Source organism: Gekko japonicus, unplaced genomic scaffold (genome assembly GCF_001447785.1).
Source record: "Gekko japonicus isolate JY-2015 unplaced genomic scaffold, Gekko_japonicus_V1.1 scaffold81, whole genome shotgun sequence".
Classification (NCBI taxonomy): domain Eukaryota; kingdom Metazoa; phylum Chordata; class Lepidosauria; order Squamata; family Gekkonidae; genus Gekko; species Gekko japonicus.
Genome location: NW_015162476.1, coordinates 737,397 through 755,885, shown reverse-complemented (window position 1 = coordinate 755,885; position 18,489 = coordinate 737,397). Strand labels below are relative to the sequence as shown.

Here is an 18,489-nt window from a genome sequence, read left to right as displayed (position 1 = left end):
GGTGGGGCTGAGAGAGTTCTGAGAGAACTGTGACTGGCCCAAGGTCACCCAGCCTGCTTCATGTGGAGTGGAGAATTCATATTAGAGTCTACTGCACTTAACCGCTACACCACGCTGGCTCTAACATAGCTGGCTAGAGCTGTGGGACAGGGTGGATATTTCCATATTTACACTAAAATGCACTTACTGCTTGATTAATATGAAGCCTGCTACTCCATGTACCGTTGCAAGTCGAAGAGCCTGTTTAGATGCAGTCTAGCTGAAAACAGAATGTGTTTTTCTGTTCATTTACATATTTGCTACCCAGAATCCTCCAGTAGCTCACAGCTAATGCAGTAAGTCACACATATAATAGAATACCTCCTTCCTCTGCATCTGTCTAGTAATAAATTAGCAGAGGCTTGCTTCGTTTTAGTTTGACAAAACAGAATCCAGGAGCAAGCAAAAATGAGGAGGTGGTACCAATTTCCCAGGCCCATTATTCTTCCCTGACTGCAAGGACCAGCCATTTGGATGTAATTGGTTAATAAATAGTTTTCTTGCCCTGCTCAGTTTCAAAAGAGAAGCATCTTCATACAGGAAATGACTGTACCGATTCCCAAAAGGGGTTTTCACAAAAACAAGGTAGTGTTAAGAATGCTGCAGTGTTACAAAGCAGGACTGTAAAATAGCCCAGCCTCCTCCCAAGCTTTTAACAGGGCTTTGATATACAACTTTTAAAGGCACAGGGCAAAATGTTGCCTGTCAACCTGCCCCTGCCCTTAAGGAGCCGCTTCAAAAGTCAGCAGCCCTAGTTGCCAGGCACCTGAAGATCCCCTAGTATCAAGGGAAGATCCTCCCCATATTAGAGGCCTTTTCATATATGACATAGCAGCCAACCCAGGCTTATTATCCCTCAGTAATTGTAGTGGAGAGCAGTCCCATGTGACAAAAGATGATCAAAAAATCACATATCATATTTACATATTACAAATGTCATCTATGTAAAGGGATATGCTTATAATTGCAATCTGTGAAGCGGCATCTGTGGACAGGCCTGCAGGGCAGACTTGGTGCTTTTAATAATTCCACGACAATCACAATCAGCAAGAGAGGTTTTCCTTGTCACCCATTCCTATGCCAGTATGAAGAGAGCCCTGGTGAATTTCCACTTATGCCAGGGAAGACCGAGTGGCTGGTTTAGAACACACAAATCACTGCTTGCCTTGAACGTCTTGACAGTACGACAGAGACAATAGGCAGATCACAAGAAAAGCCCCCCCCCTTTCAAACTGGAGTAAACTTATAGCTGTCTAATTAAATTCAGTGCTTCTCAAGATCCATTTACAGGCCCTTTACTTTGTGAGAGGGTGTCATGTAATGGCTCAGACTGAACTATGAATGAGGCAGACCCTAGTTCAAACCTCACTAGGCGGCCACGTGCAATATACTCTCTCCCCCATTCGCAAGAGTGCAAGGATAATATCTGCCTCACAGAACTGTTGAAAGGACTGGAATTAGGGTTGTAACCCTTCAGGTGGCACCTGGAGATCCCCCGTTATTATAATTGATCTCCGGATGACCAAGCCCAGTTCCCCTGGAGAAAACGGCTATTTTGGATGGTGGGCTGTATGGGCATTGTGCCCTGCTGAGGTCCCTCCTCAGGCTCCACCCCCCCAAATCTCCAGGCGTCCCCCAACCCAGAGCTGGCTCTCCTAAAGATGTCTGTGAAGCCCTCAAATAGCCCACGAGTGCTTTGACTTAAGAACTGTAGATGAGCCTCAGTCAGATCTACAGCCTGGATCGTAACCGACAGGAGGAGCAATTTTCAGCAATCCCCTCACCCAATTAAGCCCCCCCCCATTTCATCCCTGCTCTCCTCCAGGATAAAATTAGGAGGGGGCAGGGCATGGCAGGCTCTAGGTCAAATTTTCCCTTCTGTGAATGCTGCTGCTAATTCTTGGGTTTTTATATGTCAATATTAAAATATTTCAATAGATTTCAAGCCCATTCAGCCATCTTTAATGCTGTCTAGACAAGGAATTGTGCACTCTAGGTTTCACAGCTGCTTTGGACACAGCACTATTAGAAGCTATGGAAACCCCTTTATCTCCTCTCAATATATTATTTGGAAGTGAAATTCATGCAATTTGCAAGATGATTTATAAATTGTGCACTGGCTGCAAACTGGCCATAAAGTCAGTACAAGCCACAAGGGATGCCATTATTGTCAAATGCCACATCCTGCAAAGACAAAAAGTCACAGCACCTCCAGCCCTCCAGACACGGACAGACAAAAGGTAGCCTTTAATACATGCAGAAGTTTTGATATGTGGTCAGCATTCCTAGAATTGTGTGAAACATTTATTTATTTATTTCTTCACCTTCGTTAGCTTTCCTTACCCCTAAGTGGGCTCAGTGCAACCAGTGCAAGCATAGCTAATGTGGATTCCTCCAGGATAAAATTAGGAGGGGGCAGGGCATGGCAGGCTCTAGGTCAAATTTTCCCTTCTGTGAATGCTGCTGCTAATTCTTGGGTTTTTATATGTCAATATTAAAATATTTCAATAGATTTCAAGCCCATTCAGCCATCTTTAATGCTGTCTAGACAAGGAATTGCGTTCTCTAGGTTTCACAGCTGATTTGGACACAGCACTATTAGAAGCTATGGAAACCCCTTTATCTCCTCTCAATATATTATTTGGAAGTAAAATTCATGCAATTTGCAAGTTGATTTATAAATTGTGCACTGGCTGCAAACTGGCCATAAAGTCAGTACAAGCCACAAGGGATGCCATTATTGTCAAATGCCACATCCTGCAAAGACAAAAAGTCACAGCACCTCCAGCCCTCCAGACACGGACAGACAAAAGGTAGCCTTTAATACATGCAGACGTTTTGATATGTGGTCAGCATTCCTAGAATTGTGTGAAACATTTATTTATTTATTTCTTCACCTTCGTTAGCTTTCCTTACCCCTCCCATACAAATGGTAAATGGATTTTTTAAGGTGATAGGGATTTATGCACCTCAGTGTTTGAATGTTACACTAATTTTTTGTCAGGAAATTTTACATGAATGGCTGACAACCACTGCTATGCATTCATCTGATGCTCAAAATTCCTCTCAATCTCTTTTCAGGCATTATACACTAGAAGCCCCAAAAGCTAATACATCCATTAACAAACTGACCATTTACTCCCTCTGCACAGTCTTTTCTGTATCCCTATGCTAGAGCCAAGGTACCACATTAGAAATAATACAATGTCCTTCATAATTTATCAAGAGGTTTTAAAAGGGGGTAGGGACAAGTTTAGGGAGACGTTTCCACTGTGTGATAATTGAAATCACAAGTGTATTGTATGAACACAGGAAGGTGAAAATGTAATTGCAAGTTAACTTGCCTGCTTGGCCCTCAATAATTTAGAAACCCCTGATCTACGCTAAGTTGAGCACATTCTCTAATGAAATTTACCAGATTTACAACCCAATCTTGCCCATGTTTCTGTGGAAGTATGTCCCACGGTGATCAACAGCACTTGGCTTTGGCTGGGTTGTTCTCACAATCTTTTAAAAATGTAGATACCCGCTTTCTCAGATTCATAGACTAATCGTTGATCTGTCTCCATTTCACTAAGCTCACAGAACTTTTCAAATAGCCGCTAAGGTAACTTAACACTGCCACTTGCATTTTATTTTACCTTAAAAAAACAAAGTCATTTTCAGACTAAAAGCTAGTGACAACGAAGACCAGATTGTTGACAGCTATGAAGATTTCCTATCATGTTTGCTCTAATAGGGGAAAGGCCAGACCATTCCATCGGGCCACTACTACAAATATAAATCCAGGCTCCCTTTATCCCTTGCCATTGGCTATTTTGGCATGATCTAGATTCATGTACCTGAAACACAGAGGTGAGTCAGAATCAGAACTTGAAGCTCAGATATACAATACTCTAACCATGGCATAAAACTGGCCCAAGGATCGCCAGGATTCAGCCAGAGAAGCAGTACGTGTTCAATGGAGGGTGCAGTGCAGGGATATGCAAAGTGATAGAGTGGGTGTCTTGAACATGTTAGAGAGTGTTGGACTAGGACCTGGGAAACCCAGGTATTCAGACCCCTTTCCTCCCATGAAAGAATGCTGGGTGATACTGTGCCAATCACTCTCCTATACCTCTAATATGCAGGAAGAAGACTTTTAGAAGGGATATGAATGCTGCTAGCTCACTTCCAAGGTTAAACGGCAACTGCATCTTGAAATGCAGCTTTGTCCAGAGGTGGCAGCTAACATGTCATGCAAAAAAAGTAATTTCACAGGAATATGTTGTTTCTTGTACTGTCATGGTTTTGGCAAAAATTATAGCCCTTTTCAAGAGGTCAAGGAAGATAGAACAGCACAAGAAGATTTTCATTTATCAGCAGCACACACGTACGAGGTGTCAGAATGATGTTCAGCCTCCCATCAGTACCCATAACTAGTGTTTCAAAATGGTCCCCTAATACAAAACACACTCCGGGTGTTCACACCGGAATATAAAAGTTTCTCCTTTGAGGATAGTTGAGTTCTTCATAAGCTGTATCACACTGCCTTAAAAGTTGAAAAGATGTCCCTTATCGGATACATATGGAAAGTGCTGAGCTTGTTGATCCTTAAAAGAACATCTTGTTAGATTTAGATTAGAAAAATTGCTAAAATTGAGCAAAAAGATGTACAGGTGAGACTTGTACAAATTTAACAACATGCATACACTTTTTGTAGTTCAAACAGGAACTTGAATCATTGGTGGGGAAGCCTCGCTGCTCCCACCTAAATATTCCTCCTAGATTCCAGTAGCTCACATTGAGTCAAGTGACCATGCAGAACTCCAGCACCTTCCCATGCATGACAGGGTCCGCAGACATAGTACTATAAAGGAGGAAAGACACCAAGCTTGGAGAGTACATGAACAACAGAAAGGCACACTATAGATATGGATAATTCATAACATCTAAAACTTCGTGTCCTGCTCATCTCATGCATACTCACTGGCAGCTAAGCAGTAGTAAATTATGGCAGTTAACTTTAAGGGTAGCTAACAGCAACAAAATTCTCTAGTTACAAGAGACTGACTGCCTTGTTCCTCTCTGTATGTTACTGTGATAACAGAGCACCCCAGCCATCAGGGCGTAACATGCAGGAAGTGATTTAACTACATTTATAGAGTGTTAAGAGAGGCTGGCAAGTTATTTCAGGAGAAGAGATGAGACACCAAAGTAGTGACCTATGAGGATATCTAATAAGGTTGCCAGTTTTTATACACAGTAGTTCAACAACTTTATCAAAGTGCAAAGTAACCTGCTGAAAGTTCTGCCCATGAGAATTTAAAAGGAGCACTACACCCAAGACAGCAAAAAGACTCCTAGTTATTGGAGAACTTCTGCAATTCTTGAGAGCAAAGCAGGCAAAGTGTGCTGTTAGGAGCCAGCCTGTGTAATTTGACTTTATAAGCTAGGAATCATAAATTTTACATGAATGGCTGACAACCACTATGTATTCATCTGATGCTCAAACCTCCTCTCTCAATCTCTTTTCAGGCATTATACCCTAGAAGCCCCAAAAGCTAATGCATCCATTAACAAACTGACCAAGGGAGAAGAGGGGTTATTGAAAATAACTGGGAAAGAGGAGTGAGACAAAATAAAACAGGCACTATGCAGGCCACTGCCCCTTAAACAATGTTATTTTAATCTGCACAGCCGATCAGACCTTCAGGGGCCAGTCAGAAGCCTAGCTGGGCAAGAGCCTGGTCCCACCCACCTTCTAAGAACACTTGGTGGGCACCAAGAAAGGTGTTGGTGGGCACCATGCTGGGGACCCCTGATCTACGCAAAGTTGAGCACATTCTCTACTGAAATTCACCAGATTTACAACCCAATCTTGCCCATGTTTCTGTGGAAGTATGTCCTACGGTGATCAACAGCACTTATCCCAGGGATGCACGCATGAGATTGCAAACTTGGCTTTGACAACGAAGACCAGATTGTTGACAGCTATGAAGATTTCCTATCATATTTGTTCTAATAGGGGAAAGGCCAGACCACTCCATCGGGCCACTACTACAAATATAAATCCAGTCTCCCTTTATCCCTTGCCACTGGCTATTTTGGCATGATCTAGATTCATGTACATGAAACACAGAGGTGAGTCAGAATCAGAACTTGAAGCTCAGATACACAATACTCTAACCATGGCATAAAACTGGCTTAAGGATCACCAGGATTCAGCCAGAGAAGCAGTACGTGTTCAATCGAGGGTGCAGTGCAGGGATATGCAAAGTGATAGAGTGGGTGTCTTGAACATGTTACGAGAGCGTTGGACTAGGACCTGGGAGACCCAGATATTCAGACCCCTTTCCTCCCATGAAAGACTGCTGGGTGATACTGGGCCAATCACTCTCCTATACCTCTAATATGCAGGAAGAAGACTTTTAGAAGGGATATGAATGCTGCTAGCTCACTTCCAAGGTTAAACGGCAACTGCATCTTGAAATGCAGCTTTGTCCAGAGGTGGCAGCTAACATGTCATGCAAAAAAAGTAATTTCACAGGAATATGTTGTTTCTTGTACTGTCATGGTTTTGGCAAAAATTATAGCCCTTTTCAAGAGGTCAAGGAAGATAGAACAGCACAAGAAGATTTTCATTTATCAGCAGCACACACGTACGAGGTGTCAGAATGATGTTCAGCCTCCCATCAGTACTCATAACTAGTGTTTCAAAATGGTCTTCTAATACAAAACACTCTGGGTGTTCACACCGGAATATAAAAATTTCTCCTTTGAGAATAGTTGAGTTCTTCATAAGCTGTATCACACTGCCTTAAAAGTTGAAAAGATGTCCCTTATCGGATACATATGGAAAGTGCTGAGCTTGTTGATCCTTAAAAGAACATCTTGTTAGATTTAGATTAGAAAAATTGCTAAAATTGAGCAAAAAGATGTACAGGTGAGACTTGTACAAATTTAACAACATGCATACACTTTTTGTAGTTCAAACAGGAACTTGAATCATTGGTGGGGAAGCCTCGCTGCTCCCACCTAAATATTCCTAGATTCCAGTAGCTCACATTGAGTCAAGTGACCATGCAGAAGGAGGAAAGACACCAAGCTTGGAGAGTACATGAACAACAGAAAGGCACACTATAGATATGGATAATTCATAACATCTAAAACTTCGTGTCCTGCTCATCTCATGCATACTCACTGGCAGCTAAGCAGTAGTAAATTATGGCAGTTAACTTTAAGGGTAGCTAACAGCAACAAAATTTTCTAGTTACAAGAGACTGACTGCCTTGTTCCTCTCTGTATGTTACTGTGATAACAGAGCACCCCAGCCATCCCCCCCCCCGGCACTGGTCCCTCTTTACCCAATCAGGAGACATCTGGCGGCAAAACAGGATTTGCTAATAGGTCAGCTTTGAAACCCTGGCCCACCACAATCCACTCTTTGCCTCAAAGTAGCCTGTCAATCTTCTTGCTGACCTGGTACATAAGCCCCACCCACTTATCACAGAAAGCAAAAAGCAGATGTTCCTAGTAATGACTAATTTACCAGGCCAGTGTTACCAGATAATTAAAATCGTAAAAAAAAAACCCCACTAATAAAAATTAAAAAAATGTAAAGGTCACATACCAGAGCTACAGGGTCTGAAAATAATTTCAGAGTTTTAAGAGTCTCATAGAACTACAAAATGCTTGCAGTATAGCTCTTGTTTCGCTTTACACAGCTTTTAATAAAGGAAGTTGCAACCACTGGAATGTCCCTTTTTTTCCTAGGACAAAATGGTTTTTTGCCAGGGCTAATATACAAAAGACTCCTTTTGCAAAAGTTTTTTGAACATATATTTGGAGTTTTTCTCAGCAAACTGTGTTGAATTGCATAACTTACGCAATTTCCATAGAACAGTCAATGACCTAAAAACTGCTCTTTTATTGGTCAAGAGAATGAATCTGCTCTAACAGACAAAGTGTTTCTACACCAGTATGAAGGGTGTTATTCTGCCAAGGTGGCAAGCATGATGCTCTTTGTTGCCTAACACTCCACTAGTGGGAAGTAGGGGCACAGTGGATAGGAATGTTACAGACTTTAGTATCATAAGACATTCATATTAGCCAGCATAACATATGCCATTTTAGTGGATGTGTGTATACATACTGTAATGTAACACTGCATGGATCTTTCAGAGCTGAAGGTATAAACCTCGAGTACCACAATGTTGCCCTGACCTGGATAGTGCAGGCTCTCTCGATCTCATCAGATCATGGAAGCTAGTTAGTAGTTGGATGGGAGACCACTTAAGGAATACAAGGGTTCCTACGTAGAGCCGGACAATGACAAACCACCTCTGTTCATCTCTTGCTTTGAAGACCATACAGGGTTCCTGTAAGTCAGCTGCGACTTCACACACTTTACATACAAACCCAGTACGTTACAGCGTACAAGTCAGGATTCAAATCCCTACAGAGAGAAAGTCAGAGGGTTACTGTGTGATTTGGGAAGATAACTCCATGGCACACCATGAATCTAGAGGAAGTCCAGGATAAAATAGTGTGAGAAATGTGAGCTGCAGCATCACCACCACTGCTTTTCTAAGCACACACAACTAGTAAGTGCTTCCAACATACCCAGAAAGAAACTGTCTATTAGAACAGAAGCCTGAACAGCAATTTCTTACAGTATCGGAGAATATAGCACAACTTCTTGGAACTGCTTCCGGAAGAGATTTCAGAGCAAATTTCCTTGTTCTGGTACAATCAAGGCAGAGACCAATAGTGAAATATAAAATAAGATCTGATCAAAGGGGTAAAGTATACGATAGAAGTGAGTGGCCTACTGAGTAGTGTTAAAGCTACTGAAGTTAATCCAACGCAAACCACTTTCTATTACTCCCCAAAGTTTTTATATCTATAAACACAGAAAAATGCCTAAATAAAATTTAGTTGAGTAAGATAAAGGAAACAAGCTACTAGATACACCAGTGGCAGCAGTGTATATGTTATGCTAAACAGTGAAGAGTTCACCTTATTGTGCCATATGATCACTTGTGGGGGAGGGGAGACAGACGTCATGGAGCATCTGAAATGTGCCATCCAAAAGTACTTCTGCACGCAATACACCCTGCTAAGCTTAACACAAAACACTGAATTCAGTTGTAGGTTGGATCCCACAGACATGTTTTGTTAACAGTGGTACTTTCTGCCCAGTGCAAGAAACCTCCCCCTGACAGAAGAGGCTCTTGGCACAAGGGAAGGCTCCTTATACTAGAGGAAAGCATCACCATCAGATGAACGAACCCACAAGATCCATCCTTCTTGCTACTCTTGAGACTGTGCACAGGTCACAACAGCTTTTAACCTGCTTATACCTTCCTATTCTTGTTCTGTTAGTCATCTGTAGTGTAGATGTAGACTATGGATTTGCAAAATCTCAGTTCATTTAACTGACATTTCAACCCTTCACAGCTGTAGGAAATAGATTGGAGGCAGAGATGATCGGAAGCTTGAGGTAGAACAGAACACAAATCCTACTACTAAGCATTCTCAGAATTGAGGAACTTGTTGGGCAAGTTTTCATACAAACTCTGTTTAACCTACATGCATGCCTACTAATGCACATTTGAGTTCTCTCCCTGCCCCATTTGGCGGAAGGCCACCATCTACTGTGGTGGAAGAAAATCTAGTATTTTAAATAGCTTAGAATTACATGGGGCACAAGCTGGAAAAGATGCTGTACCTTGAGAATATTCACCCTTGGTGAGTTTTACTTTACTCTGGTTGCAAGATTAGCTTTGCTTCCAGTTATATAATCCAAACGTTCAAACACCCAGAGGTCTGTCTCATCTCCAGCAGACATACAGAAATATTAGTTAGATGGCATAATTAGTTAGTAAGCTAGTGGCCAAAATCTTCAACACATTTATGTGACACCAGTGCCATGATCCTAAAAAAGCCCCAACTTATCATACCCTCAACCTTAGACATCTTCATATGAAAGTTAATTTCAGTAGAATTTACTTAAATTCAGCCAAAACGCTTTTAGTGGAATTGTGTAATTAGCAATGATTTCAACAGAAACTCACACATAACCTTTACAATTAAAATCAATGGGGCAATGTTAGACTGTGCCCTTTTTTTGTAATTTGTGTCACACCTGTGCATACTAGAGAAGCAGTTTATTACTAATGAAACCCCACCCAACTTACTGGCCCTGGTATTAAAATCCTTTTTCCATTCTGAAGGAATTGTTATGATCCGCAACAAAGCAGTTATTCCCAAGCAAAGCCCAGCCAGCAGTGATGAGCTTGAACAGGCAACTGAGAGCTCCCAAAGGTTTGTGAGACCTATGTTCTAAAATCAAAACAAACCATGGCCAAACTACATATTCCATTTTTATAAAAGTTATAGTTTCACATTTATTTTACATCTAGGTTTCCACAATTGTGTGGACACAAAGAATCAGGATGCACAGAACTATAAGCAGTGCCAAGAGTGGAGCTAGAAAGAAGTCACAGAAGCACAAACTGATAGTACAGGACTAGAGAACGCCAAGCTAGACAACAAGGATGGAGACGAGACCATGGGTGTAGGAAGAGGGAGAAAGAAATCAGTACCTTTTCACCAACAAGATCAAGAATGAGTGGCACAAGAGTGCTTGTCAAAACAAAAAACCCCCAATAACAATGACTTTATTCATTCATTTTGGTCACCAGAAAGGGGTGGCCACTGCAGCAAAAAAACAAAAACAAAAAACCTTTCATTAATGTTAAGTGGCAGCATGGTAGATAATCCTTCAATGGATAGCAAGCATCCCACATAGAAAAGTCACTTCAACACAACCTCATGACAATTCCCACATCAAAACAGTACTTTATTTTGCAAATTTTGCCTCATTACTCCCACATAAAGATCTTTCAGCTGTCAAGTGTACAAGGTGAAGAAAAGCTTCTCAGTCAACAAGCTGGGTGCATCAGGATGTGCCTCCGCAATACACCAGTACATATATCAGCTGGGTCCCAAGTCCACATTTGAACTCTTGGCTCCCAGTACCTTGTGTAGCACACTAAAGTCTACACTACTAGATTAGCTTATTAGTTCTGCATACTCCAGAGCTGATCAATGTGTCAACCTGAAAACAGACCAAGTATTATAACTGAACATGGCAAAAGGTTCACTCTACTAACTTCACATCATTATTTGATGTCAAACAATGAGGCAAATCCCAACAAGTATATACAAAAACCACCTTTGCTTTTACAAAAGATTTTGTTTCCCATATTGATTAATCCAGGCAGCTAACTCATTGGTTTATGTAACTTTATTGAAGAAAATAAAATCAATTACTAGGAGAGCTATTAGTTGATCACTCATCCATTGACAACTTGCATCATTTATTCAGTGCTATATTAAACTGTTGTGGAAGATAGATTAACTAATAGCTCCAAGCATCCTAACAAAATTTAAATGTGTTACAAAAATGTTCTGAGACCCTATTTTGGAATACAAGGGATGTTGGATTTCCAAATTCCATTCTCTGTAGAACAAGAACTGGTCATTCCTTTATTGACATGCATAAGATACATCACGTGTTCTGTTCTGCTGATGCTACAGGTTCTGTACCAATTCTCCAGCCACACCAGTTATGAGTGCAAGTTATGTCATGAAACCTCAGTCTCTAACACTGGAAGGTTTTAAACAAGATGGATGATGCTACAGCAATGTTATTTCCTGTGATGTGAGCAATCTGAACATCCATCTCCCCTCCCTTTGGGTGATATCTTCAGTAGAACTGTTAGAGCCGTGAGGAATGATTTCAATCTCATAACCAAGTTAGAGTGAAGACATTGGCCACAACACACATGCTCCATTTAAAGAATTCTGAATCTTGGGCAACTGTTCTTGTATAACTACTTTACAGATTCTAAAAAGCAGTTATTGTCCAAAGCTGGAAGAGCTAAAGTCTTCTCAGATGAGCATGTGCATGAATGGAGAGAGGTAAATAAAAAAAAAACAAAAAGATGAGGTCTGATAGGGGAGCAGCCGGATAAGAAAATCAAAAAGGAACAGTAATTTAAAGTTTATTCCAGCTATAATGCAGGTTATTCTGACTTTTAAGGTAGCATCACATGGCATACTTCTGAGTCCATTCCCGAGATATTCTGTTGTACCTGTAACAGGAAAATATGTTAAGCAAATCAGCAAAGCTATAAATGCTATTAGTAATACAAGCTTCAGGAACTTCCTACTTGACATTTTATGGAGTAAAACTCTAAGTATAGTGATTATGCTCTAAACAAAAATCACAGGTGTATTCCAAAACCAACATTAATGAGAAATCTTGCCATAAATACAGAGTTCCTTCAACTGGCCCAAATGGATCCAAGCACAGTTTTTCAATTACTGTTACAGAAAACTTGACATTATGAATAACTATGACGGGGGGAGGGCGGGGGAGCTGGCAGCCTTCATGATATCTCAACCAAGACAAGCAGGCAGAAATATATCTACTGTCAGTATTGTTTTTGACCACAGAACTGGTCAAGGCGGCCATGGAGCAAAGCCAATTTTGCACCTTTGCCAAACACATGCCAATCTTTGTATTTAGCATATAATTGCACAGTGCCACATAAAACATCTTAATGTGCAAATAAAAAATGGATATTATGTTATGACAAATAATGCAGAACTCCAAACTTCTATAACACAAACAACTCACATAGCTCTTTAATGCCAATGCAGACAACCTCTTTCAAAAGTGAAGATAATAAAGGGTGGACTGTAGCACTTCACTGAAAGAACTAATGCTACAGTTACATGCTCACCCATTTTTACATTAGTGTTCACCTGAACATGCCTAGTAATTTGTACTTTACGAACTTCAAGTTCACCAGTTTAACAATCTAGACTAAATTGTAGCCAAGACCCGTCTGATGTTACTGCCAAATACTTAATGGGAGAATGTGGCATCACAAAACCGGGAAAGGTTTAGAAAGCCTTCTTACATTTGACTATACTTTTGCCATGCAAAAATAGGTTCCTCACACTGAATATAGATCAAGCAGTTATATTTTGGATTTTAGTAAATGATACATCCATTATATTTGTTAGTTAAATTGGGTGCCTTAAAGCATGCAGCACTCAAGTGCTGAAGTCCCCACATCATTGATGCACCATGTAGTGCAGACAGTCTTACCCTACAGCATAGCGTATTTCTCTGTCCACTCTCTTGCTAACCTATTGTACCTAATTGGATAAGTATATTTAGCAATGAAAAAGACAAGCCAATGGATCCCTCTTAAGTCTACCTGGGTGAGATTTAATTGCAAGCAATAAGCAGTCCTAGCACTAATGGGCAGCTCTGATGCAACCACAGAAGTTCAAATTAGAAAAGAACAGTTAAGTCTGAGAACAGTCAACTGTTTGTATCACTCTCCTTATGCTTGTAGAACCAATGCTGAGTTTTGTTAAACACTCCAGTGACAATCTCAGAAATCTCTACATGGCAAGAATTTACTTCAAGTAAATTCCACACTAGCACTCTCCAGAGGCTTTTGGATGTAAAAATGGAACAGAACACTTTACCCAAATCAATACCCAATTCAGGAAGAGCAAAAACAGCTCAAATGATCTCACCATCTCCCTCTACTAAACCTATCTCCCCTAAGAAGCCATACTTACTTGTCTCTGTCTGTTTTATAGATACGTGCAATCTCTGGCACTAGGGGATCATCTGGATTGGGATCACATAGCAGTGAACAAATGGATAAGAGAACTGCAACAAAAAAGTAACATTTGCATCAAAAGGAATGACAACTTGTTAGAACATGTCTAGCTGGCCCTCGTGTTTTACTGCAAAGATGTCAGCAACGGCTTGCCTAAGCTGATCACAATAGCCACTAAACGTAAATCTAAAACCAGTGTCTTCTACATATTGATCTCTTTTGCCAGTAACTGCAGATCAGTAACATTCAAGATTCACAAGCAAGTTGTCCAATAAGTTGTCATACCACTTTACAAAATAAACAGCATAATATGCTTACATGCTATTAGTCCAAGTTCAAATGGAAAGATTGCTGCTCCTAACTAATACTGTATCCACTATAATGGTGCTGTTTCTTTGGTTAAAACATTGTTGCTTTCCAGAAAATTCTACAAAAATGGTTACATACAGTGTGAACAGCTAAAAGTTTTGAGGCATGGTTGTGGTGCCTGTTTAAATACAACAGGCAGGCAGGCATTATGAACCCCACTACGGTGCTTTCCCTTACCTTTAGAAATAGTTAGAGCAGGAGACCACTGTGACCTTAGAATGTCGAGACAAATGCTGCCATTACTGTTAATATTTGGATGATAAATTCTTGTTGTAAATGCAACCTAAAAGCAATTTTGAGATAATGCAGTTACCAAATGTCCCTTTGATCTAGTTAGATGCTAGTTAAGTATATAAAGGACACAGTCCTGCTTACTGTGCTGAGCTAAGTGTTAGTTGTCTGTTTAAATCTTCCAGATCTACAAACTGAAGCATAATTAGCCATATCAAGGATTAACCATTTAAATGTCAACCACATGATGCCCAAGCACATCTACATCAAAGTACAGGGGAAGGGGGGCAGCAGCTCATTTTCTACCTTCAAATTCCTCAATCAGCTAACAAAACCAAATACTTTATCTTAAGGGTTTGTTTGTTTAAAAAAAGCCTTGCAAATGAATCTCAGAGCTGGCTCACAAGTTCCCTAGTTAGTATATCTCCTCCCATCATAAAATATTTCCCTGGAGTTGATATACTGGGGGCATGGATTTTCTCCTGCATCAAAGCTAGAGGCACAGCACCTAATACTCAAACAGGTTGAGTATTTTCTTAATCATGTACTAGGAACAATATGCAGGCATTTTTCTTCCAGAACAGTCCACATAATACAGCCCTAGAGTGGCTATAGTAAGTATGTCTAATTTCTCCCTATAATCAGTTGGCTATGATTAAAAGGTACTCTGTGGTTATTTTTTTTCCCTTTGAACAGCTGATGCCCACAAAAAAGTTTCTTTAGAAACCGCCTGAGCCTTTAAAAGCAGTCTAGTTTACAACATGCTATTTGGTGTTTTGAAAAATAAACCAAAGCTCTTTTGGTGCATAGAACTAGCTACATACTTGTTCAAGTTCAAAATAGTCAATATGATGACTGCTAGACCAAGGGAATAGTTTCCTTTAGCTATTCAGTTGCAGTCATGTGAATCTCTTCAGACTACAGACTCTTTATAAACACTTAAAGCATTCCACCTGTGATTATTTGCATTGTGCATACTAAGCGCTTTCTGTATGTCATCGGTTACCCAGAAACTATTTTTGGGAAAAGTAAAACATATACAACACAGTTTCTTACCAAGCCGAAACTTATTTTACTGCACAAAACACATGGATTACATATAATCATATAAAATGATTTATGACTTATTTGTCATATTTTTGGAATTTAAGACTGTTAATGCCCGTGTTTAACAAGAACTTTGCAAATATGCCCGATAACAAGGGGAAAGAGCTGTAAACTGCTGCACCCTATGCTACCTTGGCATACGTCTTGGGGTTTAGCCATCTTGAGAGTTACAGAAAATAAAAATTGAAAATAGCACAAAGTATTTGGACACTATGTTGGACACTACGTTGTCAAAGGCTTTGTTTTGAAAAACAGACCCAAGCTCTTTTGGTGCACAGAACTAGCTACATAACTTGTTCAAGTCAAAGTTCAAAATGTGGATTCCACATTGATCAATATGATTAAAACAGGGGGAGGGGATGAATGCTATACTTGGGACACTGACTGTCTCATGCAGTCACAATAGGACTAGCTGCATATTTGGACGCCAAGTTACAACTTGACAACATTAAGAACACTGAACTCTTCCAACATTCTACCATATGCATCATATTAAACTTTAAACATATCCCTGAAATTATAATGTATATGTCTATAGGATTATCTAATGTCATTGATTTTACATAATCTTAGTAGTAAACATTCGGAGTAAAACTTTATCTTAAAAAATTTCACTGATTACAAAAGGAAAAAATATTTCGTAAATATTTTTCTTCAATGCTCTTCAAAATTCCCAAACGTCCTCTTAAAAACAGTTTTCCCCAAGCCTTACATCTTCTAGCTCATGGCCTACAATAATAATAATAATAAGAGTTGGATTTATACCCTGCCCTTCACCCGGAATCTCAGAGCGGCTTACAATCTCCTTCCCTTCCTCTACCCACAACAGACTCCCCTGTGAGGTAGGTGGAGCTGAGAGAGCTCTGAGAGAACTGCTCTTGAGAGAACAGCTCTGAGAGAACTGTGGCTGACCCAAGGTCAGCCAACTGGCTGTACGTGGAGGAGTGAGAATCAAACCTGGTTCTCCAGATTAGAGTCCACCACTCTTAACCACTACACCCAAACTTGTTCTTTTGCTTTTAAGATTCTCTCTTTTGCTTCTAAATATCGAACCTCAGTATTTAAAAGCAAAAGCCTTTCCAAAAGTTATACTTGCCTTAGGTGGTTTGAAAGGGTAGTCTGTAGGAAAGTGAATTGTCAGGAAGAAAACACCGCCTTGATACGGACTGTCATTCTATCAGAAGGAAATCAAAAAACAAAGCCAAATTAGTAGCTTTAGCAGGAACAATACATAGTTCAAGGTACTTTAGTGCTCTAGTACTAACTACAAGCTTTGTAACAAAACACAACTTCTTGAACTAAGAATAATTAACCTATTTTCCTGCAGAAAGATTTGACAATTTCCAAGAATATTCTCTCATCTGTGTATTAAAATCTGAATTTTTAGGACATCTGCAGGGATATTCAAAATAAATGAGAAATACTGACAGCTCCCCAGAACAAAACAAAAACCCTACAGGACAAACAAGGTGATTAAATGTATAGCAGCTACTCTAAATAAGGTTTCATAAACAATCCAAATTACAGCTTTTCTTATCTGAACTCTATAAGATGTACATCAGTGACCTCTAGAAGTCTACACTCAAATTTTAATTCCCCAAGATATTTAAAAGTGCAGTACTTACAGGCCCCATAATTGTGGCTTGCCAATGAAACACTGAAACAAGAAAAAAAAAGTCTGTTTGTATTTGGCAGCTGGCAGCCTAGGTTCAGCAATGCAATTTGGTCAACATCCAGTGAAAGTCATAGCTCTACATTGGCGCAAAACATTCACAATATTTTTATATTGATATCGAATCTGAAAGTCACCTTGGGAGCCTTTTAGGCTGCCAGTTTCTGGGGTAATTTTCTTTCCTCAACAAGAATATGAAGTCTGTTGGCTGCTACTTACTGTCATCTCCAACTGGGCCTGCAGAACACTGTGCTGGTGGGTCACGGGCCAAGTCACTAAGTTCCTAAGGAAAAACAAAAAACCACATCACCTTTGGAGAATGCTATGCATCATGTTTTTATACCACCACCAGCTGCCCCACAAAATCTCAAGGACAGGCAATTTTTTGTGCATCAGCCATTTTATGCCATCATAGTTCAACTCTTTTTGCCTTCAGATTTAACTCTAGGAACATCCCACTAACAGTAAAAAAACCCTAAAGAATTAATCTATGTTATCCTGCAGAACTGATGCAGAAATGGTACAAAGACTATAAACATTTGCAGTGACAGTGCCAATCATGAGTGTCAAGGAGGCAAGATAAAAAGCACGTTCCTTATCACGAAAAAGATTGTTGGGCATGCTTAGACACAGGTGTACCAGGGCATATGAGGGAGACAGCCTAGGGTAGGATTGTAAGGGAGGCCCTGCTATGAAGTTTGCATCAGGACAATCTATAAGGAGAATAATGGAAGCTTCTCCATGGCATGCATCAATATACCTTAGTATGGCCAAACCTGTGGATACTTAAATCCAGAGATGGAAGCCATGAACACGCAAGATAGATCTTTCTACAAACATGAAAAATGACCCACGTTTTTTTTTGGGGGGGGAACTGAACTTAAAAAGTGTGGAATGGCAGAAGGAATGCATGTAGCTTTAAGGAACAACTGCCCTCAGTGGTTGTTGCTAGGCATCCACAGCAGTATTGACAGCCTTCAAACCTTGGTTTCTGCCAGTAAAAGGCATGGGAAGAGGGCCAAGCCCTTTCTAGGGCTGCTTTGAACTTTGAAGAGTACTCAGTGTGGCCAGCCTCGGCAGCAACTGCCAAGCAACTCACCGAGAATCAGCTGGCCACATGTTCAACAGCAGCCACCTTGCAATAGCCCCACTCTGCCATGGAAGCTCCATGGGTGACCTTGGTCCAGTCTCACTCTCAGCCTAACCTACCTCACTGGATTGTTGTGAGAATAAAATGCAGGAGAAAAGAACATTGTGAGTTACTTTGGGTCCCCTTGGGAGGATAAAGTGGGTTATAAATGAAATATGTAGCTGAAAATTGGGGAGGGCAGACAAAACGTAGGTTTGGTGGATGGATAGGAAAGAGAGAAGGAA

At 40.4% G+C, this 18,489-nt stretch overlaps 1 protein-coding gene across 2 annotated transcripts in view; it reads right to left on the bottom strand.

Annotated features, from left to right (window-relative positions):
• Window positions 1–10,860: 10,860 nt before the first annotated feature.
• Window positions 10,861–18,489, bottom strand: part of UBE2D3 (ubiquitin conjugating enzyme E2D 3) — a 23,957-nt gene continuing 16,328 nt past the window's right edge. The window contains exons 2-8 of one of the 2 annotated variants that reach the window (XM_015405776.1): window positions 17,335–17,398; window positions 17,069–17,100; window positions 16,540–16,617; window positions 14,283–14,388; window positions 13,693–13,786; window positions 13,208–13,257; window positions 10,861–12,182 (exon numbers count right to left, since the gene is read on the bottom strand). In XM_015405776.1, the coding sequence (XP_015261262.1) occupies window positions 13,209–13,257; window positions 13,693–13,786; window positions 14,283–14,388; window positions 16,540–16,617; window positions 17,069–17,100; window positions 17,335–17,398 (423 nt within the window). In that variant the 3' untranslated portion in view covers window positions 10,861–12,182; window position 13,208. The remainder of the gene's footprint in view (window positions 12,183–13,207; window positions 13,258–13,692; window positions 13,787–14,282; window positions 14,389–16,539; window positions 16,618–17,068; window positions 17,101–17,334; window positions 17,399–18,489) is intronic. The other variant, XM_015405777.1, reaches the window with a different exon arrangement.